The 26481-nt window shown below is 45.8% G+C and overlaps 2 protein-coding genes across 2 annotated transcripts; one reads left to right on the forward strand and one right to left on the reverse strand.

The window, feature by feature from the left end:
- Positions 1 to 5124: 5124 nt before the first annotated feature.
- LOC102530504 (olfactory receptor 1f45-like) lies at positions 5125 to 6063 on the reverse strand. Its single transcript, XM_006199125.3, has one exon. The coding sequence runs from the start codon at positions 6061 to 6063 to the stop codon at positions 5125 to 5127; it is 939 nt and encodes a 312-aa protein (XP_006199187.2).
- Positions 6064 to 20336: 14273 nt separating this feature from the next.
- PROP1 (PROP paired-like homeobox 1) lies at positions 20337 to 23061 on the forward strand. The gene is made up of 3 exons (XM_006198924.4): positions 20337 to 20486; positions 21651 to 21883; positions 22612 to 23061. The coding sequence occupies exons 1-3, from the start codon at positions 20378 to 20380 to the stop codon at positions 22948 to 22950; spliced, it is 681 nt and encodes a 226-aa protein (XP_006198986.2). The 5' UTR covers positions 20337 to 20377; the 3' UTR covers positions 22951 to 23061.
- Positions 23062 to 26481: the final 3420 nt, after the last annotated feature.

A 26481-nucleotide genomic window follows, 5' to 3' on the forward strand; every position in this document is an offset into this window, starting at 1 on the left:
CTTTTTCTAGTCCATCAAGGCATAGAGTTAGATTGTTTATTTCAGATCTTCCTCATTTCTTAGTATATGCATTTATTGCTATGAATTTTCCTTTCAGAACTGCTTTTGCAGCATCCCGTAGGTTTTGGTATGTTGTGTTTCCAATTTCATTTGTTTTGATGTGTTGTTTTACTTAGCTTTTGATTTATTTTTAAACCCATTGGCTATTCAGGAGTGTGTTGTATAATTTCCACGAGGCTGGAGCACATCCACACGAGCTGCCAGTCCCCCACAGAGCTGGGGAGTGATGATGCTGCAATACTGCAAAACACTGGCAGTTATGATGGGAGGACCTAATGTGAAAAGATGGCAGACAGTGTTCCCCAGGTGTTACACTGGGATATGTAACCAGCAAGTGAGAAAGACCACAGGTGAACTTTATTGGCCTGTTGATGTGGTGCTCGGTTCTAGGTGCAAACCTCTTCAAGACTATTCTGGTTTCTGGCCCCAGGAAAATGTAAGGAAACTCTGTTCCCAGCCTCACCATCCCCACTGACCAGCCCGTGTGTGTACAGCTGCCCCTCTGCTTTGGCTTCACTGTGCATCTGTAAAGAGAAGGCTTTGTTTCAGACAGACCCCACAGCCCCTTTGGTCAGGGCTTCACTGTTTCAGGGTGTCATTGTGTGATACCTGGTGTGCCAAACCTCATGTGGCCCTTGTCCCAGTGGGGTTACAAGTGAGCCCAGAAGGACAACTCATAGTTTGTGTTGTCACCATGCTTTGTATTGTGGGATTTGATCTGTACTTTGTACTGTGGGATTTGAGTCTGAATTCTTTTTTTTTTAACATTTTTTATTGATTTAGAATCATTTTACAACGTTGTGTCAAATTCCAGTGTAGAGCACAATTTTTCAGTTATACATGAACATATATATATTCATTGTCACATTTTTTCTCTATGAGCTACCATAATTCAGTCTGAATTCTTAAGAGACATCTGCAGTTGCTTTCATGCAACAAAAATAACCTCACATCCTTCTTGGCAAATGTATCCACAAAGTAGGGGCAGGTTCATGCCTACGTATCACTTGTATCTCACACTTAGAAATCATGATGAGCCTGAACCTGTGGTTTTTGACTAGAAGCATGAAAAGCCTGACGTTTAGTGTGAGTAAAAAATGGGTTTGGCAGTACACTGAGTCCCTCTGTGTGGCTCACATGAAAAGTTAGCCTAGGTAGCCAGATTTATTAGGAGTCAGAGTTCATCGGTTGGACACCACCAGCTTTCAGGTGACAAAGGGCCAATACTGAGAACAAAGCCACCTGGGGAAGGCTGATTGACAGTGTGGTAGATAAAGTCCCTCTAAAGCTTAGCTTTCTGCCCTCAAGCACAGGAGACAAGATGTTACAGGCAGGATAGTAAGAGTCTCTACAAGGTTGCAACCACCAGGGACTAGCAGGAAGGGCTGCCGCAGCTCACAGGAGACAGTGCAGGGCTCTCCTGCTCACACCCCTTGACTGGTGCGGCCTTGGGACAGACACTTGAAGAACAAATTAGAAGGATGTGAAACTTGAAAATATCTCCAATGGCCGTGACATGCAGCCATCCCTGCTCCCTCCGGGGAGAGCGGCGTCTGGGGAAATATGTTGGGAAGAGGGATGAGCCTCTGTTGCAACATGCAGTGAGATGAAGTCTAACTCCCCGCTCCCGGCCCCCGAGGCATTTTAATTGGCTCACAAAGCGCTGTCCCCTATGGGCTAATTAGTACTAGACGGAACTTGCCTATGGGAGTGTGAGGCCAGTGCCTTTGGGGACCCTCAGCTGCAGGGAGGAGGCTCCTGGCACAACCCTGGTCTCTGCTAACTCAGGTCCTGGGGGGTGAATTCCCAGACACAATCCTGATTTTCTGGCTGATCTCAGAGGGGCGCTCTGCCAGCCTGGCGCTGCTCTGCTTCTAGGGGGAGAGGGCACTAGAGGCCTCACATGAAGCTGAGCTTTAAGTTATGACCAGTTCATGTCCTGTGAGAATCTCACACGCAGAAAACCACAGCAAAGGCTGATCCTACCTGGGCCCCGCGAGTAAACTCCTTTCCCTGTCTGCCCCTCAGTTCCCTGCGTAGTTGACCCACGAGAAGTGAGGCAGGGAGCCAGTGATGCTGCCTAGAAGGTGGTCCCCAGAAGAAGGAGGATTAAAGACTTGAGGCTCTGGTAGAATTAAACAGCATATAGCCTCTCACACCACGCCAGCCCGAGCAAGACAGAGGCCTTTCCTCTTTCTGCTCACACCCTCCTGCTAAGATTTCTTTTCCCCGTCCGACAGGACCTTCTGACTGGTGAATGACGACTTCTCCCCTGGGATGAATCAGTAAGGAGCATGTGGGTAGAGAATGATTTTCCCTTTGACTTTGTACTCTATAGTCAGTCGACTGATTTCTCTCTGTCCTCATCCTCCTTCTCACAACCAGCTGTTGACTGAGAGTTGAGGGAGAGAGGGACTGAGCAGTCAAACTATACCCCAAACACGGCTCTTTTCATTCAACCCTGCTGCCTCTTTGGATCCCTGAATTCAGTGGAATCTTCCCGTGTTCTGGAGTAACCCTGTCAGTACTCTAGTTCCCTTGATTTGGAATTTCGCCCCTTTGGATTCAGGGTCTCCCGGCCCCGGTGCAGACATGGCCAAGTCGAAGAGCCACGCCACACACAACCAGTCCCGAAAATGGCACAGAAACGGCATCAAAAAACCCCGATCACAACGATACGAATCTCGTAAGGGGGAGGACCCCAGCTTCCTGAGGAACATGCGCTTTGCCAGGAAGCACAGCAAGAAGGGCCTGAGAAGGTGCCCAGGCCACGAGCGCGTGCGCTGAGGCTGCCAGGGCTCTCGTAAAGCCCGAGGGGGCCAAGCCCAGGGTCCTGGGGCAACAGCTCGAGCTCCGTCGACTCGCCTGCACCGCTCACCCCAAGCTCGGGAAACGTGCTCCTGCCCGCGTCGCCGAGGGGCTCAGGCCCTGTCGGCCAAAGGCCAAGGCCAACGGTCAGACCAAGGCCGCAGCTCCAGCTCAGGCTTGGGCCCCCACAGAGGCTCCAGAGTAGAGGCCTTCATCTGCTGATGTGAGGCTAGAAGGACTGGTGTGACCCCTGGGCTGCATGGGGCTCGTGTCCACCTGCGCTGTTTGTACAAATAAACCTGAGGCAGGGAACAAGAAAAAAAAATTTCACCTCTCTGATTTTTTTGTGTCTAGAAATGTTCACTTCCCCCTCTTTCCATTAGGCTCGCCTACCACGTCAGCGATGGTTTTTCAATCATGATTATTAGGGTGAACAGAAGCCCTACCGAGTGCTCCAGGGGATGTGCCCACGCATAAGCTGTGGTGCTTTCTCAGAACGGATGTGTAGCGTCACAACCGGCTGAGGCACGTATGCAGTTACGCGTAACACAAGGAGGAATATGATGAGACCAGAATGAGTCCTGTAACGTTAAGCGCCAGCCTTAGTCCATTTTATTATACCTCAAACATCGGCGCTAAACTACTTCTAAAAGAACCTTACAGTTCCGGACACTGCGTCAAGTTTATCACATATTTATTATCACCGGCGCCAACATACACGTGGGAGTTCATGTACTACATCTAAGGACTACACTGTGTGCTCAGTACACGTGTGTGGAATGTGCTCAGCAAAGGGGTTAAGGGAAACGCACAGTTATCACAGTCTTAAAAAATCAAGGGGGTCTTTCAGCAGAGAATGAAAGAAGGAAAGAGAAGAGAATTAGGAGCGACAAGTCACGGAATGGATAAATATGTGCGTGGATAACCTATAACGTTATAAACAAACCTCAAGGCCAGATCGTGTTAGGCATTGTACTTGTAGGTAACATTTGGATTTATCCTGGCCTCTTTGATGTTTCTATAAGGGTTGGCAGACAGGATACAATCAGTGCTTTGGGAGCATTGAACTGATCCTGTGTGCAAGACAGATGTGTAGGGAGGGCAGGAGGCAGTCAGGTCCAACATAAGGCAGCTGCTATGGTCAAGGTAAGAGCTGGTCAGTGTGGGGACCAAGTCAGAAAGGAGCTGAGGGTGAGGGCGATGAGTACTGATCACCTACGAGAGTAGAGAAGACTGAGGAGGGAGAGAGGGCCGGTGAGGGGAGGGGCACTGAAGGCTGAGCCCCGGAGATTTAGGTGAGTGCTCGCTAGACCCCAGCAAAGCAGAGGTGGAAGCTGGCCTTGGGGGGCTCTCAGCCCTCAGATGTGAACTGGGGGAAGATGCTAGGACTCCTGGAAACCCGGCCTGTGGATGGGAACAGACGCAGGACTTGGAGTCAGAAGTCCTGGATTCCAAGCCGAATCTTGTAATTCATTCATGTTTTCATGTCCCTGCAATGCTGTGGTAACACTGGACGCTTGGCACCGAGGGAGTCTGTGCATCTCTTAGCCCGTCTAAGCTTGAGGGGATGCCATGATTTCTGTGAGGACGTCTGTCTGCTCTCTGAAGCTCCCTGGAACTCGTCCCTGATACCCATCCCCAACGACTGTGCTGGGCAGTACAGCACCAAGAGGCGAGATTGGTGGTGGAGGAGAGGAATCGTGTAGGGGTAGGTTCTGAGCTGTGAGAGGTAGGGGGAGGAAATTCAGTCTGGAACAGAGGAGAAATTACCTACTTCAGCAATGACCAAAGACTGTGAATGTAACAGGATCATTTGATAACTCATAACCGCTAGTTGTACAGCTCCCTGTGCCTTAGTAAATTGGGGATAATTTAGTATCTCCTAATGTGAGGCCACAGAGGTCAGTTGACACTGAGGAGAAGCAGCCCCCAAATTCTCTGAGATTCCCAGATCTTTGCAGTGGCCATTGTCTTACAGCGTTGCGGGACCCATTCCCTCAGAATATATCCAAGGATGTCTTGTGATTTTTTGTTGTTGTTGTCTGTAAAGCAAGTGTTTTAGAATTACACCTTTTTATAGATAGTGAATTAATGGTTTTATGACTTATGAGCACCTACCAGCCTCATATTTCAAAGCATGACTGTAATCACATATCATCAATCAGAGGAGTAGTCATGGGTGAGATTGAAGCTGAGGGACTCAGTCTCTCTGATTGTAAAATGAAAAAAGTCTGATATTCAAGAATCCTCTCATCTCTAAAATTTTCTACTTCTGGAATCAGAGATTAGTGTCCTTAAAGCTCCCTTCATGTCACGATTTCTCAGGCTGTAGATGAAGGGGTTCACCAGGGGAGTGACCACCGTGAAGAGGACAGTGGCCACCGAGTCTTGCACTGAGTAGGAGGACGAAGGGTGCGTATAGACCCCCAGGATTGCCCCATAGAAGAGGGAGACCACGGTGAGGCGGGACCCACACGTGGACAGGGCTTTCCTTATTCCCTGAACAGATGGGCACTTTAATACGTTAGAGGAGATGTAGGCATATGAAATGATGATACATGTAAATGGTGTCAGAAATATCAGCCCGCCCACAGTGAATACCATCAGGTCATTGATAGAGGTATTAGAACAAGAGAGCTTCAGAACTGCATAGGGGTCACAGAAAAAGTGATGCACGGCATTGCTGGAACAAAACGTGAGCTGGACCATGAGAAGAGTGTGTAGGAGAGCGTGCAGGTTTGTAATGAGCCAAGATGCAGCCACCAGAAGGACACAGAGTTCGGGCCTCATGATCGTGGTGTAGTGGAGGGGGCGGCAGATGGCCGTGTAGCGGTCATAGGCCATCACACTCAGGAGGAAGCCATCCATGTTGATGAAAGTGATGAAGAAGTAGATCTGGGCCATGCAGTCCACGTAGGAGATAGACTTGTTTCCCAGTAAGTGATTCAGCAGCATCTTGGGGATTGTGACGGATGAAAAGCAGATGTCGACACAGGAGAGGTTGGCCAAGAAGAAATACATGGGCGTATGGAGGTGACTGTCACAGGTGATGGCCAAGACGATGAGAAAGTTCCCGACGATGGTGACCAGGTACATCCACAGGAACAGCCCGAAGAGAAGCTCTTCCTGCCCTGACTGGCCAGAGAGTCCCAGGAGGAGGAATCCTGTGACTGTAGTCTGGTTGTCTCCGCCCATGTCTGCAGTCGAGAAAATACAGTAAAAAGCAAAAGGAAATATTTAATGAATTGGGCTCCATCTGTTGTTTAGAGAGTATCATTCTTAATGAACTAGATACAAAATTTGTTTCTTAATAACACTTCAAATATAAAACTAGATGAGATTGATAGTATGTCAGCATTTGAGCAAAATTTTAATGATACTGGTTTGTCATTGAGAAAAAATTAACATTAGATAGTTCAATGGAGTTAGTCTTACTGAAATACATAGCTGATTAATGTCTATAGTTTTAACTTATGTTTAATTATATCTGATTACATACAGCTTAATTCATCCTTCACTGTTAGTGAATATCTGGTATGTACGAGGCAGTTTCACATAGACACTTTCTTTTAATCCATCATTCATAAACGAGGACCCGGGAAGAAAAATCAGAGATGAAGAAACTGGGACTCAGAGATTAGGTGATGGCAGATTCGATTGACAGAACTCATAACATTTATAGCCTTGAAACAGCTAAAATGTCCTTTTCTTTAAATTCCTCCCAAGTTTTACTTCCAAATTTCGATTACGAACCATTTATTGAGACTATAACCAAGTGCCAGGCACTGTAGGATTACATGCTTTACATGAATTTCTTACAGATTTTTAAATGTTAAGTTTTATAAATAACAAGCTTCATTAAGCAGAAGGGGAAAATGAAACAATGAGATTTAGCTGTTTGTTTAACATAAACTTTTTCATGTGAATAACTTTATATAACTCACTCAGATTTGTTCTGAATCTCTCTTATTTTCCCAGGATTACGCTACTTTTAGGCACTGAAGGATATGCCTGGCAGTTTTCCCTCAATCTTGTAACTGCCTCGCATCAAAATGTGATTGCAATCACTCACAGCTATTGGCTTGAATGAGATAAGCACGCTGGTGAGATTGCTTTGCACAGGATTCTGTGAAGAGGCTTACTTCCCCCCTGTGCTAGCCAAAATGGGGTCAGTTAGGTCTGTGACTAGGTATTCTTTCTGAAGAAGAAAAAGAGAGTCATAGAGAATGGACAGTTAAGGGGTATATCCAAGTGGTAATCCCAGCATTAAGAAACCAGTGCAGGCGGGAAGAGCCAGGTAGAGCATCGTGGGTGTGGCAGTGCTGAGAGCGCTCACAGTGTTTGGATAGTGGAGGGGAGAGGAGAGGGCTTTTTTGGTAAGAACTAAAGCCTGGGGTAAAGAGGAGGAGGATGGGGAGGAGACTGACGGGTTAGTGTCTCGACCGGCTGGGACAAAGGACGTCACAGGCAACAGTTCCAGGAGATGGGTTGCAGGATGTATGTAATACCGCGACAGCGAAGTATCCTAGCATTTTGAGGGTTAAATGAGTAAAACCAATGTAAAATTCTGAGATCTGAAGCCATTTTCTTATAAGATATATTACGGAGGAAAGGCAGTACTAGGCTGTGTCCAGAGCTACTGCAAGAAGGTTCCCCAGGGAAAGCAAGATCAGTGTGGAATGTAGAAACGGGGTGGGGGGCCAGGGCTGCCTCAAGGAAAGCCCAGAGCAGTATTTGTGCAGCCTTTTCCATCGTGCCCCTGACAGCAGAGGCGGATAGTCGGGTCTTAATGGTAGCCTGTTTCCTACAATGAAAATGGTAGTGGAAGGGGAAGGAGGTGCAGCAGAATGGCAGTGGGGCTTTTCCTGTTGTCTGGAAACTGGATAAGGCCAAAAAGAAGTTGATAGGCTCTAAATAACCCAGACCCCATGCTGAGAGAGCCGCCAGCATTAAGGTTAGCCGCTTCTCGTCGATGTTTGCTGGGACAGTCCTTCCAGGAGCAGAGTCAGCACTACCCCCGACCCCTGAGTCAGTGTGGGAGGAGGACTGGGAGGTGAGAGAGCAGTGATCCTGAGGAGAGAGGAGTGGGATTCTTGGTCCCCACATCTGAGGGAGGAGAGATCCAGGAAAGTCACTCCAAAGACTGGAGGTGCTCGCATGATGGGGAGACCGTCGTCTGGCTCCTGGCTTGGAAGAGGTCTGCTTGGCTAATGGGCTTGTTGATCAGCCCTTGTTTTCTCTAAACAGGGAAGGGAAAATAAACGCAGATGGTAGCACTGAGATTAGGGTGATGGAGAAGCTGCCCGAGGGCTTGCCGTTCATTGTCACAAGGGCGTGGGACTTTCCCATGTGCTGTGTGGACCCCGTGGAAGGCATCTGACTGGGACATCTTGGAAATACTTGGGCAAAAGTGATGCCTACCAGGAAAGGAGGTCCCATCAATAAGACACTGCAACACAAACTCCATTTGGGTAAGGCTTTCAGGAGTTAGAGAGGTTGCGTGAGAGCTGGGTCTGCCACCTCTGAGACCCTCTGGAGGTCCTGGAGAATACTCAGTAAGGAACCCACATAAGGGAGCCAGCTTTTGTATTGCTGCCTCAGTTGGTGAAGAAAAGCATCAAACACGAACAGAGGAAGGGCAGCTTGCTTACCTGGTCAGGGAGAGTAACACCCTCTGGATTTCCTCTCTGTCTTTCTTGTCCCAGTTCAGGAAGAGTGAATGAGGAGACCCACGTGAGACATAAACCACAGCCCCCATTACCCCCTGCCCCTCTGCCCCCTGTCCCCGCCATCGTACTCCAAGCCAAGGGGCACTGTGGGAGGCTGGAACACAAAACACTCAAGTTTTTGAAGGTTTTTGACTACTGAATAAGGGAATTTTTATATTGTACAGTGGCTTAAGATGATGAAATCTGTCCAAGATGTTTTATGAGAGCTAGTAATAGAAGATCAGTTACTAGGAAAAAAAAAATACTGCCATTTCATGGGTTAAAATCCCAACAAGCTGAGGTTCCCCAGTGAATGGTCGCACACTAAATCCCTCTTGCTCTGACTGGTGTTCACCACCCACCTCTGGATTTTAATCCAGCCTCCCATGCTGCTTCCCTGTAGAGAGGACGCTCCTACCATCCCCCTTGGAATAATGCGTATGTTCTATGAGGTGAATGTGTTGATGTCTGTTTCGTGCATTCATCTCTGTGAGTCTCTTTAGAGTGTGATGCTCTCTGAGACGCCTGCCATGTCTGCAGCATTGGGCGTCTGTGTTCCTGGACCTTAACACTGAGGATGTTTAGTACCCGAACCCAACCCAAGCCAGCTCCCCGCTGTGGGGTTCTGTGTGGCATCCACGTAGCCCCCCTCGGAGACAGCTCTGTTACATGGTCACAGAACACAGTGAATGAACACAGGAAAGCAACTCACAAAAAGGTAGCGATGAGCAGCAGAGTAGGAGGGTCTTGAATATTTGACAGAAGAGTCTCTTGTGGGGAGGGAGGGTGGCTCTGGGCTCTGGGTTCTTCTGGGTCAGGATTTCTAGGAGCCTGCAGGCACTGACCCCAGCACCACTGCCCTCAGTTATCTCCTTCCTTTCCTCTGCTTACTGTTCTGTTTCCACCTTGGAAACAGGCTTGCTCTATTCTTTAAAGGGCAGCACATCCTGAAAGAGGAAAGGCTTGTGTATGTCAAACCAAGAGATGTTTCCCCTTTGAACTTGGTAAGACGCAGAATTTAGTGTGTCAGTTTCTCCAAATGTAAATGTACGTGTTTGTGTCCATGTGAATCTGCTGTTGGAGGTAACCGTGCCCTCACCTGCCCTCCCAGCTCTTCTTACCTGGCTGCTCTCTGCTGCGGCGAGATGCTGACGTGGGACCCCTCCCTGCCTCTGAAGAATCCCTGACTTCTTGCTTGACTTTGGATGATGAGAAAGTCACAGCGAGGATGAGAACTGAGGAACCTTTATTCACTGGAGGAGAGCACTTAGATTCAGACACTTCCTAGGCCTGGCTCAAATGATAGGGAGCGAAGGCATGGACCTTCCTTCTCTGGAGATTGGGACTCTCTTGGGGATCAGAGCAGCAGTAGTTGCCAAGTTTGGGTGCCTCTAGGGTGGATTCCCCATAACTCCTCATTAAAGGCACACAGACTAACTGTCCTCTGTCCTATCCTCTCCAGACCCACAGCTCAGCCCGCGGGGAACTCAGTGCTCAGACTTGTTACTTCCCTCCGCCTCAAGTACATCTCACGCCCGTGTCGCAGACAAAATATACCTTGTCCCTTGCTCTGTGCCCAGAATTGACCCAAAGAAAAATTGTGAAGCCAGTGAAACTGGCCCACAGACATTCATAGTATCTCTGTTCTTAACACTTGGCTCCTTCACTGACTCCCTTTTATATAAGCCTTCAGGACCCTGCACTCTTTTTCAAATAGAAGGTTTCATTTGCTAATTTATAATAAGAAAGTAATGACTAAGAGCAGAACCTCAGTTCTGTTTTAATCTCTGTAACAGTTGCTATGTCCCTGCATGGAAACCAGAGGTACCACTTAGACATGCTGGCCTGTGGACGGGGGTAGGAAATGCTGGGTGTGGGGTGCATATGTGGTCATCTAAATACTCAGTATCTGCGGGCTGTTGGAACTTGAGTGTGTATTTCTGAGTTTCTATTTGTGTGCATACACAATGCAAAATTTTTACAAGGTGTGTTTTAAAACCCACATTTCAAAAAAAGAAAGAACACAATGAAAATGTGTTAGGTAAGCACAATAATTAGAGAACACGGGTGGCATTATTAATTGCAGGCAAAGCAGTAATTAAGTTAGCTGTAAGCATAAGTCACAAAAGAGGAATAGTTTATGATAGCAAAGGAAAAACTCCTAGAGCTTAATCCCAGTTATGAAATATCAAACAAAATAATACAGCAATAGTTTACATTAGGCAGTTTTATAAAAATGTTCTAAAGAAGTTGATTGAATTAATGCCAATGATAGATTTCAATATATAATTCCCAGAATTTGATAAAGTAGTTAATAAAAAATGTGGCAGAGATTTTGTTTAAACAATGAAGAAATTTGATTTTAAGATATATACATATAAAATACATATATTTTCACCTTAAAAACAGAGAATACATATTCTTATTTTAAGCCCAGGGAATAATTACAAATATTGGCCATTTTCTTGGCTACAAAAAAAACTTTGTAATAGCGTCCCTAAACTTCGATTTCATAGAATACATTCTCTTACAACTTTCATCCCAAGGCCAAAAATTAGAAACCAAAAATCAAAATGTAAAGAGAAATTGTTCAATTGATAAAATTTAAAACAGTGTTTTCATAATTCCCATATCAAAAAGAAAATTAAAACAAAATGATTTATAGATTTATAAAGAAAAATATACAAAAAACTATGGGGAAAATAGTCTTAAATGATTTTATTAATAATAAAGGAATATAAAAACTGAATAAATCAAGCATTTAATCTAGAATTTTTATTTCAAAATTAGTTCAGTCAAACAACTGCATTAGCAGAGCTTTAAAAGTTAAACAAGTCCTTGAATGAGAAGGCCTCTACCCTTCGTCTCTCCACACCAGGCTCCAGCTTCCCAGTGTAAATGCTTTTATGTATTTCTGGAGAGTATGCTTATAGTGCTAGTTTTTGATCATTGATTTGCAGTCCGATTTACTCTCTTCCCATTTTGACGGGTGGGTCTCACTTCACCATCCCATCTCCTTTTCCTGAAGTCCTCCTGTTAGAGGCACATCACAGTCTGGGGGCGTGCCGGTAGTTACTGTTGACATTCGGACTCTGTTATACACTCTTGATGTACTAATCTTATTTTTTTCCTGGTACTTTTGGATGTTCCTGAAGTTATTAATTGCCTATTTTTTTATTTGCTTAATTTTTATGCCTTTATTCTTCCCATATTCTGAAATTAATTTTTAAGGTTTTGAGTTATAATCAATGGACAATAAACATTACCCACTTAAGTGGACACTTGAATGAATTTTTGAAAATCATGTAGTCATGTAACCACCACCACAATCAAGATGCACATAGCAGTTTGATCATCCTAAAAAGTTTTCTTGTTTCCCTTTGCAGCTGGTACCATCCCGTGACCAGATAATCACTGATCTGCTTTCTTCCACTACAGTTTTGTGTTCTAGAGTTGAGTATCAATGGAATTAAACAGTGGTCTTTTGTGTTTGACTTCTTTCACTTAGCATAATGCTTTTGAGATTAATCCATGTTGTCAGTGTATCACAAATTTGTTGCATTTATTAACGCTGTGTTCCTTTTTATGCCTGTGTAGTATTCCATGGTAAGGAGCTCCATAATTTTTATAACCATTCAATGGTTGATGAAAATTGGTTTATTTCCAATTCAGAACTATTACATATAATATGCATGTATATCTCTCTATATGTATACAATGTGTGTATAATACCACTATGTACCTTTCTGTATGTTTGTGTGCGGCCATATGTTTTTATTTTTCTTGGAATGTGATTTTATGGTAAATGTATTTTTAACTTTACAAGATACTGCAACACTGTTTGCAAAAATGGCCGCACAGTTTGCATCCCTGTCAGCACTGTATGAGGGTTCTAATTGTTCCACATTGTGTATCAGCACTTAGTATTTTCAGTCTTTTTAGCATTAGCCATCCTGCTGGATGTATAATAATAATATCTCGTTGTGGTTTTAATTTGCATCTTCCTGGTAACTAGTGATGTTGAGCATCTTATACTTACTGCCCATTTGTATGTCTTCTTTTGTGAAGTGTATGATCAAATACTTTGCCCATTTTTATTGGATTGTTTGCCTATTCTTATTGGGTTGTTTTTATTTTGAGTTATAAGATTTTTTTTTTTACATTCTGGATTCAACTCTTTTGTCATATGTAAATTTTGCAAATATGTTTTCCCAGTGTCAGATAAAGTTTAGAGTTTGGTTTTTTTCTGTATAAACAACCAGTTGTTCCAGCATCACCCACTTGTTGAAAAGCTTTCTGTTTGCATATTGAATTATGTTGGCACCTTTGTTGAAAATCATTCACCAGGTAAGTGAAGCTCTATTTCTAGAATTTCTGTGTTCTGTTCTTCTCTCTGTTTATCCAGCACCAATACCACGTTGTCTTGATTACTGAACCTTTATTGTAAATGTTGAAATCAAATAGTGTAAGTGATCTGACCTTATTCTTATTTTTTGAGATATTTTGGTTATTTTATGTCCTTGGCCTTTCAATATAAACTTTTAAATTGGCTGATTGACTTCTTTTTTTAAAAAAAGTCTGTTAGGATTTCTATTGGGATTGTATTAATCTCTAGATTAATTTGGGGGAGAATTAACTATTTCTAACCATTTTACTTTTTAAATCAAATTTATTCTGAATTAAACATTTTTATTTTTATTTTCCAATCTTCCATTGCCAACGTATAGAAACACAGTTGATTTTTATGTTTTGACCTTGTACTCTGAAATTAACTTGTTAATTCTAAGAATGCTTACATAGATTCCTTTGTCCTTTTTATGTACATAAATACGTACATTAAAGCAAGAGTCAGCAGGTTTTTGCTGGACGAGGCCAGAGAGTGAACGCTTTAGTTGTTGCAGGTCTGCTGCAACTTCAGCTCTGCCGTCGCAGCAGGCGAGCAGCCATAGTGAACTTGAGACAAATGATGATGGCTGTGCTCCAAAAAACTTGCTTTAAAAAAAAAACAAGCAAAGGGCTGAATTTTGTTTATAGGCTGTGCTTTGCCAGCCCTTGTTCTGGAGTTTTATAGACATCAAGTCATATGACATGTATTTTTTTGTCTGGGCCTGGGTATCTTATGACCTCATAGATCTAACTGTACCAGCCTTTGAATACCCACTTCTGAACTTATTTTGTGTGTGATAGAAGTAAACTATCTGTGTCTGAGCTGCATCTTTTGCTGTTATACGTAGCAGAGCCTAATCCTGACTGATACACATCCATCAGTTGTCAGTGACTATAGACCTGCCCTGCTGCTCTCAAGCTATCTTGAGGGGGGAAAAAGAATAAACAATACACAATTTGCAGACTAGGGCTTTAAGAAAAGGCCAGCAGATCTCAGATGGCTTGCGAATGGACTAAATCATTTGTGACTAAAATGACACTTCAGAGCAATGAATAAGGAAAAACATTTTCAACAAATATCACTGATACAACTGAGTATCCATACAAAAAAAAAAACCTTCACTTCTCTCTCACCTCGGATCTAAGATAAAGGGGATGTTTGTCTAATATTCCTTTCTAGAGGCTTTATTAAAGTATGAGCCACCTTGACCCATCCCCACATGGCCCCAAATCCACCTTGTGTTCTAAAATAAAGATACAAAGATCTCACGTCATAAGTGGAATCTAAAAAAAAAATAAATACAAAACAGAAACAGACTCGTAGACAGAACACAAACTTGTGGTTGCCAAGGGGGCGGGGGGTGGGAAGGGACAGACTGGGATTTCAAAATGTAGAATAGATAAACAAGATTATACTGTGTAGCACAGGGAAATATATACAGGGTCTTGTGGTGTCTCACAGCGAAAAAAAATGTGACAATGAATGTAAGTATGTTCATGTGTAACTGAAAAATTGTGCTCTACGCTGGAATTCGACACAACATTGTAAAATGACTAGAACTCAATAAAAAAAGTTTAAAAAAAAGAAAAAATAATAAATATATAAAGATCTCAAAGTCAAAGTTCTCAGCACTGAGTCAGTCTGGCTTCTGGCCCCACTCTTGAAACTGAGTCTGTTATCCTCCTGCATCCTGAGACCAGGTCCTCACCTGGAGTGGACATGTGTTGTTCTTTGCTACCCAAAACACGGAAGGAATGTTCTAATATTCATTTTACAAATGAGGCAGGTGATACGTAAAATGATAAAATAACTTGCTTTTGGTCACACAGCAAGTAAGCGGTGGTTCCAGAATCTGAACTCAGTCAACTTACAGGGTGTGCTTCTAGGATGAGAACATAATCAAGGAGCAGAATTTCTTGGATGTTCAGCATGTTTTGGGTGATCAGTGTTCTCTGCAGGGTCACAGTGGACAAACAGGCGGGGTGTCCTTATAGGTGTTTCCTGAGGTGTCAGGTGTGCTGGAGGGTCTAAGCGACTTTGGATGGCCAGAACTCCCTGGGATTCAGAGCGTCTTGGGACATTAAGAAGCCTCTTGATAGTTGAATAACCTAGAAGGCAGATCGTTCTTACGCTTAGAGCAAACTAGTGTTTATGTTGTCCAAGGGAATCAGTGTGTCCTTACAGGCACCTGATCCTCTGGAGTCTCAGGGTAGTGTCCAGTGGGATCATCCTGTCTCAAGACGGTAAGCGTGCCTGTGTAGGTTCCAAGACTCTTGTACAATTAGGACATCGTAAGTGATCAGAATGCCCTGGTGGAGCAGGGAGGTGTGTACAGGATCCAAAGAGGCCATATAGGACTAGATGAGCCTGAAAGATGAAGGTCACAGAGTTCGGGAGACTTGGAGAGTCTTGAGAACCCAAGGGTTTAAAAGGACAGCATGTCATGGAGACCAGGGTATTCTGAGCCTCAAGGCATTTTTATCATGTCAAAACATTCTTGAAGTGTCCTTCTAAAATCTGTAACTTTGAAGTCAGTGTGTCCCAGAATAACAGACTTTTCATAGAGTCAGGGTGTCTTGGAGGTTGGACTGGCTGGGTGATACAGAGGCTCCTAGAAGTTCTGGGAGTCCAGAGCTGTCAGGGTTTCCAGGTAGGTCAGCATATCCTGGTGTCTGAATGTATGAAAATCAGATATTCTAGGGAGATCAAGGACAGATGAATGAATAAAGAAGATGTGATTATAAATACACACACATGTATATGACTATTACTCAACAATAAAAAGGAATGAAATACTACCATTTGCAGCAATATAGATGGACCTAGAGATGATCATACCAAGTGAAGTAAGTCAGAGAAAGACAAATATCATATGATATTGCTTATATGTGGAATCTAAAAAAATTATACAAATGAACTTACTGGCAAAACAGACTCACAGACATAGAAAACAAAGCAGAAGTGGGGGGAGGGATAAACTAAGAGTTTGGGATTAACCTGTACACACTACTGTATATAAAATAGGTAAACAACAAGGACCTACTGTATAGCACAGGGAACTATATTCAGTATCTTGTAATAACCTATAATGGAAAAGAATCTGTATGTAAGTATATATATGTGTGTGTGTGTGAATGTATGTGTGTGTGTGTATATATATGAATCACTTTGCTGTACATCTGAAACTAACACAGCATTGTAAATCAACTATAATTCAGTTTTTGAAATACCAAAAAAATGTTTCTGAAGATTTGGTGTCAAGGTCTCCTTGTGCAGTGAGAGCAGTCTAAGGGGTCAGAGGGTCCTGGAGGAGCAGAGGATGCTAGGGAGGAATGAGCGTATCCAGGAAGCCAAGATGCTTTGGCAGTTCAGGGTGTGGTGGAGTACTTGTAGGGAATGAGAGGCCAGGATTTCTTGAGCGTTAGAATCACTGACTGTATGGTTGTGGTGGGTCAGAGCCACTCTGGACTGTCTGTGTGTTGGAGGCAGGGAGAGAGTGGTAAGTGACCAGGGTGCCTGCTGAGAAGGCCAGGGCTGGGAGTCAGAGAGTGCTACAAGGTAGGCGGGTCCCGGACCAGATGCCCTGATGTGCCAGTGCACAGTGGATGGCCAGGGAGCTTGGGAGATCAGGCTACGTCTTTACTTGGTCCAATTGTCATATGAGTCATGTCTGTGAGATCAGGATGTCTTCTGGGTTGGGGTTGGAGGGTTTAGTGGTTTTTTAGCGTCAGCATGCCCTTTGTAAGATTAGACCCAACCGGGGTTTCTAAACGGACGGGAAGGAAGGATACCCCTGTGTGCCTGAATCTCGTCAGATCAGAGGGTTCCTCCTGGGGTCAGAGTTTCCCAAATCTTTACCATGTCCTTGTGGGTTTGGCTGTCCTAAAGGGTCATAGAGTCATTGTGAGTTCAGGCTATCGTGTAGACTGTAACAGGTTTTTTTCCTGTATATATATATATATATATATATATATATATATATATATATATATATATATATATATATATCTACGTATATATATATACGTTTTTTCTGAAATATAGTCAGTTTACAATGTTGTGTCCTTCTCTGCAGACTGTAAGGCATTGAAGTCCAAACTTCTTGGTGGCCCATGTGTCCTAGAGAGTGGAGGTATCCTTTGTGGCCTAGAGATTCAGGAACATGACTGTTAGAATGACTCTGAGGGCTAGGGTCTGCTGGGGACTGTGTTGATGATGATAACAAAGAAACATTTTCATGTGTGTGCACACTGTGTTCAAGGTGCAGTCCTAAACGCTTCTCTTGTATGAATTCCCCTCAGGTAGGTTCAGTTGAGCCTCGCTGTTTGCAGTCCGTATCTGTGAATTCACCTAGTCCCTAAAATCTATTTGTAACTCTCAGATGCAATACTCCTGTGCAGTGTTTTTTTGGCACGTCCGTTGTTCGTCACAGCTGTGCATGGGGCTGAAAATTTTGACTCGCCGCATTCCCAGCTGAGGTTAAAGAAGACAGCTACTTTGCTTTCTTGTTTTAGCTCCCACTCCATAAGCGGATCTCTGTTGGTGATCTGTTTAGTGGCAACATTTCATATTTTTGTCTTTTAGGAGTAATTTTGCTGTTCAAACTGGCCCCCAAGCATAGTGCCGAAGTGCTGTTTAGTGAGACGGCTGTGATGTGCTTTAGGGAGAAAATAATCCTTGTTGGGGCATGAGTTACAGGGCTGTTGGCCATGAGATCAATGTTAATTAATTTACAACATATATTAAATAAGGTGTCTCTAAACAGAAACACACACACAACAAGGTTATGTATTGATTGGCTGACAAAAATGGTGTAGTGTAGCCAGAGGCTCACAGGAACCCATTTCCCCTGGTAGCAGTGGTTCAGTATTCACTAATCCAGTGTGTGTAGGGACTTTGTGGAACATATTACCTTAAATAAGGAGAACAGACTGCATTATCATCCCCACATGACAAAGCTAGGACACAGAATGAACCCAGCATCACATAGCTGGTGAGTGACACAGCTGAGATTTGAACCCAGGGCAGTCTGGCTCCAGAACCTCTGTTCTTCCCCACCACGCCATCCTGCCTCTTGTAGGGTGACAGAATCCTGGGTGTCTGTCTTCCCTGAAGGTCAAGGTTGGGGGTGGGAGTCAGGATGCCCTGGAAGACCAGCTTCCTCTAAACATTCCAGCCTCCTGAGAGAGAACGGTATTCTGAGATGTCACGTCAACTTTGTAGCGTGTCAGTGTCCTTGGAGGCAGGGCTAGTGGGTCAGAGTTTCTTTGTAATATCAGAGTGTCCTGGGCAGTCAGGCTGTTTTGGATGGTCGGAGTTCCTTTATAGGGTCAGGGTATCAAGGCAACAAGAGTATTGGAATTCAGTGTTTCCTCGTGGGTCCAAGTTGACGGCATGGGTCTTGAGGGGTCAGGGCTCTCGTGGGGCTCAGGATCCTCTAGGAAGTCACAGTGTATCCTGGGGTAGGGGAGAGGAGTGGGCTATTCGGATCAGTGCTTCTTGACTTTAATGTTGTTATGAACTGAATGTTGTGTCTCCTCCCAGTTCATATGTTGAAGCCCCAACCCCAATGTGATGCGACAGCATTTGGAGACGTGGCCTTTGGGAGGTGATTAGGGTTAAAGTGAGACCATGAGGGTGAGGCCCCCATGATGAGATTAGTGTCCTATGGAGAGAAGAGAGACTAGGGTTGAGTTTTCTCTCCATCTTGTGAAGACACAGAAGGTAGCTGTCTACAGTCCAGGAAAAGAACTCTTACCAGGAACTGAATCAGCCGATGCCTTAATCTTGAACTTCCCAGCCTCCAGAACTCTGAAAAATTGGTGTCTTTCATATTTTGTTATGGCAGCCTGAGCTAGGAGACAAGTGCACAGTCAGTTCTCCTGGGGGTCTTGTTTCATTGCGGATTCTGATTCAGTAGGACTGAGGTGGGGACCCAAATTGTGCATTTCCAACAAGCTCTCATGTGCTGCTGATACTTGTGGATCCACAGACCATTTTCTAAGCATCAAGGTCCTAGAAGATAGCCATGTTTTTCTGTCTTGAATTGTCAGGTTGCTTTTAAAGGATGTGTGTGGATTAGCACAACCTTGGGGATCACAGTCCTGTGGGTACTGTGCATTTCAAGGGGATTGGGGTGTCCTCATTGACTCAGGGTACCATGAGACTTCAGAACTTCATGGCGGGGGGCAGGTGGAAATCTTCTAGTAGAGGTAGAATGTTCTAGGTTTCACTGCGTCCTGGAGGATCCTAGAGTCCTATCTTTAAAGGGTTGGAATGTCCTCGGGGAGTCAGAATATACTTCCTAGAGCTAAGTAACAATCAGAAGCAGGGGATGTGGGTGTCAGGGCGTCCTGACTGCTCAGGGATTCTAAGTGTTCCCTTGAGGAATCAGACCGTCAGCATGTCATGGGAATCTCAGTGTCCTGCAGAGTCCTGAGGTCCAGGGGATCAGGATGCACCTGGAAACCAGATGCTCTTGAGGGTCAGGGTTTTCTGAAGGTCTGGGTGACCTTGGAAGGTCATGGAGTCCTGGGGGTTTCAGGGTGACATTTGGGGAAGGAAAGCAGGAAGAACTTGAGAACTGTGGTTCCAGGCAACTCATCCGATGGTTCAGGTTGTCCTGGGGGGGTGTCCAGTGTATTCTGAGAATCAGGGTATCAAGAAGGGGCCAGAACACACTTGTGTCTTAGTTTTTTAGTTTCCTGGAAGCAGGTCTTTGGGAATCACCCACATGCTGAGATTCCAGGCAGGCCCTGCTCTGGCCCCCATTTGCTCCTCCTCACCCCCTCCTCCCATGGTGGGGTTCTGAGGAGGGGTCTCAGAAGGAATGCATTTTCTCCCCCTTCCCCTGCCTGCTCCCAGGAGGGGATTTAACAGGACAAAAGAGTTTGGTCCTCTGGGAATACGAGCTCTTGGCCCCAGTCCCTGGACCCTCCAGCAGAGCACCTCCCCGCATCCGGCTTGTGGTCCTCCCCTTGGAAGGGGGCTCTGGTGACCAGGCAATGATTGGATGGGCCCACGGGGGCCAGGAGGAGGTCACTGCTCCAGGGGAGAGAGGTGGTGTGGGATTGCAAGCTGGGGAAGTAGGCAGCTAAGAGCAAAGGGGGAGAAGGGCATCCCAGAGAGAAGGGGCAGGGAGAGGAACGTAGAGACAAAGCCAGAGAAACGGGGTGAGGGCGAGACAGACGGACTGAGATGATACTCAAGAGGAGGAATGGGGAATTAGGAAAAAATTAGAAAAAAGGAGCAGGAGAAAAAGATAAAACTATCTACACAGAGAGACGGACTCGGAGACAGGTATAAACAGAGGGAGAAGGAGCAAGGTAGGCACAGAGGGGAGAGAAACAGAAAGACGGGTCCAGAGTCAGGGACTCAGGGACGCGGGACCGGCTGTCTGTGGTCTCTGTCAGCCATGGAAGCGGAAGGGAGGAGTGAGCCGGGGAAGCAAAAGAAGGGGCGAGTCTGCAGCAGCCTCTGGCCCGAGAGCTGCCCGGCGGCTGGGGCTCTGGCCTCCTCGGTGGGTGAGTGCATCTCCGGGGCGGTGGTTCTGAGGAGGCAGCAGGCACGGGGGCGCCACGCCCGGGCTCTTGCGGGGCCACGGTTCACCAAGAGGGAGGTGAAGAGGAGAACTGAAAAACCAGAACCCTAGAATGTTAAAAAATAAGGGAACTGTAGAAAGCATGGGGCCGTACAAGTCCGTTGCTTTACAGAGTCGGGGACCAAGGCCCTGGCATTGATGAGACGGTTGGCAGCCCACGCCACCGCGGTGGGACAGGGGTGAAGCTGAAACCTGGCTCCTCACTCCTGACCTCCTTCTCCGAGGAAGGGAGCTGGAGGGGCCGGGGCTTTGGATCCGAGGAGAGCAGGGGGCCGAGGTGGACAGTGAGCACTGTGTGGGGACCACACCCCTGGGTCCCCATGGGGATGGGTGCCTCACTCCAGACATCTTTTCTCAGTGCGTGCCTTCCAGGTGTTTCCTTTCGCCCCGTTCTCTCTTCCCAGGCCAGCTCTCAGACTAATTAGTGTGGGGGCTTAGTGAGCCTGTAGGGAGGAGAGACAAGCCTTTCCCACGAGCTCAGGTTCCTACAGCCTGGTGGCCGGGCCAGGGCAGGGCTAGGGGAGAAGATGAAATGTATGTGGGGAGGGTGGGTCTGAGCAGAAGAGGGAGGACCGTTTCATCTTCCCAGGTGGAAGGTATAGGACGATGTGGTTGAAGGTGAGCTGTGAGAGCAGGGAGCAAGTCATGGGGGTCTAGAGAGCCGGGCAGTTGATCACGGTGTCAGAGCAGATGGGAGATGCACAGGGTGAGACCCAGGAAGGTGGTGTGCGTGCTCAGAGAGGCAGAAGGCTGTGGAGCGGGCGCCTTACCTGGGAGTGTAATGGGAAGTGGGCACACAGCGGGGAAGTGAGGCAGAGGGACCATGAGCACGCAGGACCAGTGAGTCTGAGGGGTGGACTTCCTGTAGATCGCATAGCCTGGGTCAGGGGCTCAGGGGACTCAGAGGGGACATGGGGCCAAGGCTGGGCTAGGTGCAGCTAGTCATGAGAGCTGAAGGGGGTCTGGTCGGGGCAGCGTGTATGAGCAGCACACGGGGCCCTAGAAGAATCTGGGGGTCCCAGCACGTGTGGCCCAGGATGGCTGGGTGGGCCATTCGGCAGCAACCCCTCCCTTGCCTCCTCTTCAGAGATGAGCGCTCGGCCCTACAGGAACCTGTCGGGTGCAGGAGCGGGGAGACCAAGGCCTTCCCCGCCAGGAGGACAGAGGGCTCGGCCCCACTCCCGGCGCCGCCACCGCACCACCTTCAGTCCAGCGCAGCTGGAACAGCTGGAGTCGGCCTTTGGGAGGAACCAGTACCCTGACATTTGGGCCCGGGAAGGCCTCGCCCGGGACACAGGCCTCAGCGAGGCCAGAATCCAGGTGAAGCCCCAGGATCCCCTCTTCCTCTGGAAGAAATGAGGTTCGGGGCCCAAGAGCTGCTGGGGCCTACCTCCTCAGGGGCGTTCTAACCCTGAACGAAGTCCCCCAGGACAGAGCCCCACCCAGCAGGCGGTATCGCCTCATTGGCAGTGGGATGTCACTTGAGTTCCACCCTAGCGCTGACTTGAATTTCAATGTCTACCCCCAATCTTAGCAGTGATGTGAACGCCAACAGAAGTTCAATCCTAACTGTTCACATACACGTGTAACCTGGTCCCTAACCTCAGTCCACCTGATGCACCCTCAGTCCTAACCACAGAGTTAATGAATCTTAAGTATAGACCCTAAAGTACGTCCAGCCCAGCCTGTAACAATTAAACTCATCTGTAGTCTCAATCCCGAATACCTCTAGAGTAGACTCCCCGTCCTCTGGGGAGGGAAGATGCCCTTGTGGCATAGTTACCACTTTCTTGTTGGAAGCTGACATTTCTCCCTCCCCTGACATTGCAGCAGGGCAAATTTAGACACAGTGTTGGGGGCCGGAGGGGGTCTCGCTTTGGCACTAGGCCTGGCGCAGTCATGCCTTCTGCAAGAGCTTTACTTCCTCTGGGCTGTGGGAGAGGCTTCTGCCCTCTGGCGTCTTCGGTCACTGGCGGGAGAGGTCACGTGTGACAGTGCCACCCACTTGAGAGAGCGGTTCTGATGTGGCTGTCCCCCCCCCCCACCAGGTCTGGTTCCAGAACCGCAGAGCTAAGCAGAGGAAGCAAGAGCGGTCACTGCTCCAGCCACTGGCCCGTCTGTCTCCTGCTGCCTTCTCCGGTTTCTTGCCCGAGCCCCCCGCTTGCCCTTACCCCTACCCAACGCCGCCTCCACCGGTGGCCTGCTTCCCTCACCCCTACAACCATGCCCTTCCCGCTCAACCCCCTACAGGGGGGTCCTTTGCTCGCGCCCACCAGTCTGAAGACTGGTTCCCTGCCTTGCACGCAACCCCTGCTGGTCATTTGCCCTGCCCCCCACCCCCACCCATGCTTTCCCTCAGCCTTGAGCCACCAAAGTCCTGGAACTAAGGGTAAACAAGTGCTGATGAGGTAATTTCCCAGCCTCTAGCCTCGCAAAACACAGAGGAAACTGGGTGGCTTCCTTTCTTTCTGGGGGCGAAGTAGAAAGACGGTGAAGGGGCAGCTCAGAGATTGGGAATGTTTAAATGGGAGCTCAGGATGAAAGCTCACTGAGGTGATTCATTGAGTGAATTTAGGGAGGTGAAACTCCTTGGAAGATACAGGTTAAAGGCCCCCAGTGGAGGTGGCCGGTGGAAGGGTGGGAATGACGAAGGCGGTAGTTGCTGCTGGTAAACGGAAATGGCTGGAGGGGACAGAACTTTGGGGGCTTCACTCGTGGAGATCACGATGAAAGGTCTTCATCCCCTGGGATTTAAAGTCTACCTACCCATCCATTCCCCATCACCCCCACTCGAACCAGCCATTAACTTTTCTCCCTTCTCTCCTTGAAAGAGCTCTTGAATTTCGTCCTCTCCTTTCCATCCCAGCAGACACTTTGCTTTTTCTGGCCCCATATTTCCTAGTTAATCCTCCTCCTTGGTTTCTTTAGCTCCAGTCCTTTTGACGACCAACAGACCTTGCAAATCTGATCATCATGGAAGGCTCTCCAAATGTCTCATAAACAATAAATAAATAATATCTGATTTGCTTGGCCTATAAGAGTCTTCAGCATTGCCGTCAACCTAACTTGTAAGTCAACTGTGTGCTTTAACACCCGTGATTTTGTAATCAAGCAAGAGCTCACGTGCCCGTGGCGCAGAAAGCCACACTCTGACAGCGGACTTCTGCAGTAAAGTGTTTATGGCGGGGCACCAAGCAGGGGAGTTGGGGACAAGTCTCAGATCCACTCCCAACTTGGTCATCGAGTTGGGGGTGTTTTTGAAGAGGAGGAGCAAAGAAGCTGGGATTAATCATCCTTTTGTGACATTTCTGAATCGTAGTTTCTGAAGTCAGGATGTCTCTGGTTTATGATTTCTGGCCAAGTGGTCCATGGCGGGGGGAATCTGTGAGCTCATCTTGCCCTGGGGAAATAACCTGAGTTTGCACATTAACGATGATATCTGTAATAGCAATGCTAGTACAGCAACGATGTTGTCAGCAACAGCAGTGTCAGTCATTAAGCATGTTTAAGACAATAGCGGTTTTAGCCACCTGACTCTGCTGAGTGTTCCGTGAGCACAGGACTGAGGTCAGAGGGGGTGAGCAAGGGAATAAACTTTTGAAAGGAGAGATTAATCATGCACTTGGTAAGGGAACTCGGTTTTAAGGAGGTTTCTGATAGAGAAAAACAATTTGACTAAAGGCAAACCGTGAGTCCTGAGACTCTGAAGAGCTCATTCCCAGGAAAGCACTTGCTATGAGTGCCTTAGTCTGCGCTCTCCCGACAGGAACCTGGTGTGGCGTAGTTGGGGGAGCCATTTCTACATCCTGTTGCTTATAATGTACTTGTTTTACTTGTGATTTACTTACTTTTATGTAGGCCTACCTCACTTATTAGCAGGTCCATAGAAAAATTCTGAGTAAACAAGCCTCTAGGGATTTTATGTGCAGTTTTTAAAATACACATTATTTTAAAAAATCTAGACTCAAACTCTCTGTAATACACAACTGCCCTTGCATGTAATTATCTCCTTGGGCCAGACTGCCTTTCGGAAGGACAGTGCTGGTTTGCATCCCCCCTCAGACGTGTCAGTGTCAGTTTCAGCACATCCTTACTGACCTTGATTGGTTTTGACAGTCTGTTAACTGAGAGTGATGCCTCCTTGGTTATTTTTTCAGGTTTCATTCAATCGATTGCTAGCGAAAGTTAAAACAGTTTCCTGTTTCTTGGCAGTTTACGTGTTTCTTTCTTTTCGGCGTTGCTTCTCTGAGTCAGCTGTGTGTTTGTGTTATCGATCTGCCCATCTTTTGTTAGTGCTGCAGAGCTCTGTGTGTATTAGGGATCTGAACGCTGCTCACATGTCGTAACTATTTTGTCACCATATGGTTATTTGTTTTTTAGCCTTTCTAAACAAGGGTTTCCTGAGAGGATTAAGCCCTAATGCTGTAGGAGCCTACTGTGTGTAACGAATTAACTTCTGTTTTCAGCATCTAGAATGGCACCAGAATTGAGAAAGCAGTCAGTCAGCTTACTTCCTGTGTTCTGCGGTTCAGATGAGGAACCCCAGGTGAGAAATCACCCCTTGTTTTTACTGGCTCCACCTATGCTTTCTTCATCATTTGGATCAAAATATTATGCCTTGAATCATCTGGAATTTATTCTACTTTGTGCAGTAAATTAGTCATCTAATTTCCCCTCAGCCAGCTAGCTAGTTTCTCCAATATAATTTATTTAATAGTTTAGCACTGATTTGTAAAAAGTTTTTTTCACACATTAAGTTCTCATGTGGGATAGTTGTAAACTCCTAATTCTTTTCCACCAGTTAGCTTCTCTATACGGATACCAGTAGCCTAGTGTCCTAATTACCAAACAGTAAGGATTACAGGTATCTTTAAAATGTTACATTTTCTTATCTAAATATGAGGTGTTCCCTGTCATTTTTTCCAGACTTCTCTTATGTCTCTCAGGAAAGTTCTTGCATTTTTTAAATAACACAGATCTTAATAGGAGTCTTATAAACTGCAAAAGTTATATATGCTCTTTGTAACAAGTCAACTCAAAAGATTTTATGTACATATAAGACATATATATGAATATATGTATATATTAGCCTGGATTAATCACAAAAAAAATCATGTTGAGCAAAAATTTTTTTCAGAAAAATACCTTCAATATATCTTACCATTTATATAAAGTTTTAAATATGCAAAATAACTTAAAAGTGACAAAAATTTTAGATGTCTATTTTTGCATATTAAATATTAGAATGCATATATATGTGTGTGTGCGTGCATAGGTATATATATGTATATAAAGTAAAATTTGAGAACATGCAGTTTCAGGAAGAAGAAAGCACAGTGTGATCCAGGAGCTACACAAAGGGGCATTTAACTCTTCTGGGGTACATCTGTGTTTGTCACATTAGTTAGTCCTAAGACTTTTTTGAATATCTGAAATATTTCATAATAATTGTTCAAGTGAAAGGTCTTGTCCATCAATCCCCATTCAGCTCAACATGAGGTAATGTTAATAGTGTGTATCTGTCCACAACTTAGTACGCTCATAGGAAGATATACAGACATACACAGACATATATTTTTCCTTTCTAAAAATAAAAGTGGGATCCTACCATTTGTTATCAAAACACACACACATACATATATATAGATATGCGTAGATAACTTTCAAGTGGCTCATGTAGATTTATTGCTTTTATTCTGTTAACAGGCAATTTCATGAGCCACTTAACCATTCCCCTATCATTCAAGTGTCAAGAGTTGGTTTGATATTTTGGTTTGTTTTACCACCACAAATACCAGTATTAGCGGATAGAGGGACCCCCAAATTGGAAAACCCACCAAACAAGTGGGCGCCCCCCACAACCTAAACATGTTGCCCACCGGCTGAGAAAGAATTCTCAGTAGAGGCTTAGGGACAAA

The sequence above is a fragment of the Vicugna pacos genome, chromosome 22, assembly GCF_048564905.1.
Source record: "Vicugna pacos chromosome 22, VicPac4, whole genome shotgun sequence".
In the NCBI taxonomy this organism is placed as follows: Eukaryota; Metazoa; Chordata; class Mammalia; order Artiodactyla; family Camelidae; genus Vicugna; species Vicugna pacos.

What these genes read in the sequence shown, in the direction of transcription:
- LOC102530504 (XM_006199125.3), bottom strand. Translation starts at nt 6,063, where the DNA reads ATGGGCGGAGACAACCAGACTACAGTCACAGGATTCCTCCTCCTGGGA.
- PROP1 (XM_006198924.4), top strand. Translation starts at nt 20,378, where the DNA reads ATGGAAGCGGAAGGGAGGAGTGAGCCGGGGAAGCAAAAGAAGGGGCGA. An exon ending in GGCTCTGGCCTCCTCGGTGG is followed by an intron (nt 20,487 to 21,650) that starts GTGAGTGCATCT and finishes CCTCCTCTTCAG; the next exon opens with AGATGAGCGCTCGGCCCTAC. An exon ending in TCAGCGAGGCCAGAATCCAG is followed by an intron (nt 21,884 to 22,611) that starts GTGAAGCCCCAG and finishes CCCCCCCACCAG; the next exon opens with GTCTGGTTCCAGAACCGCAG.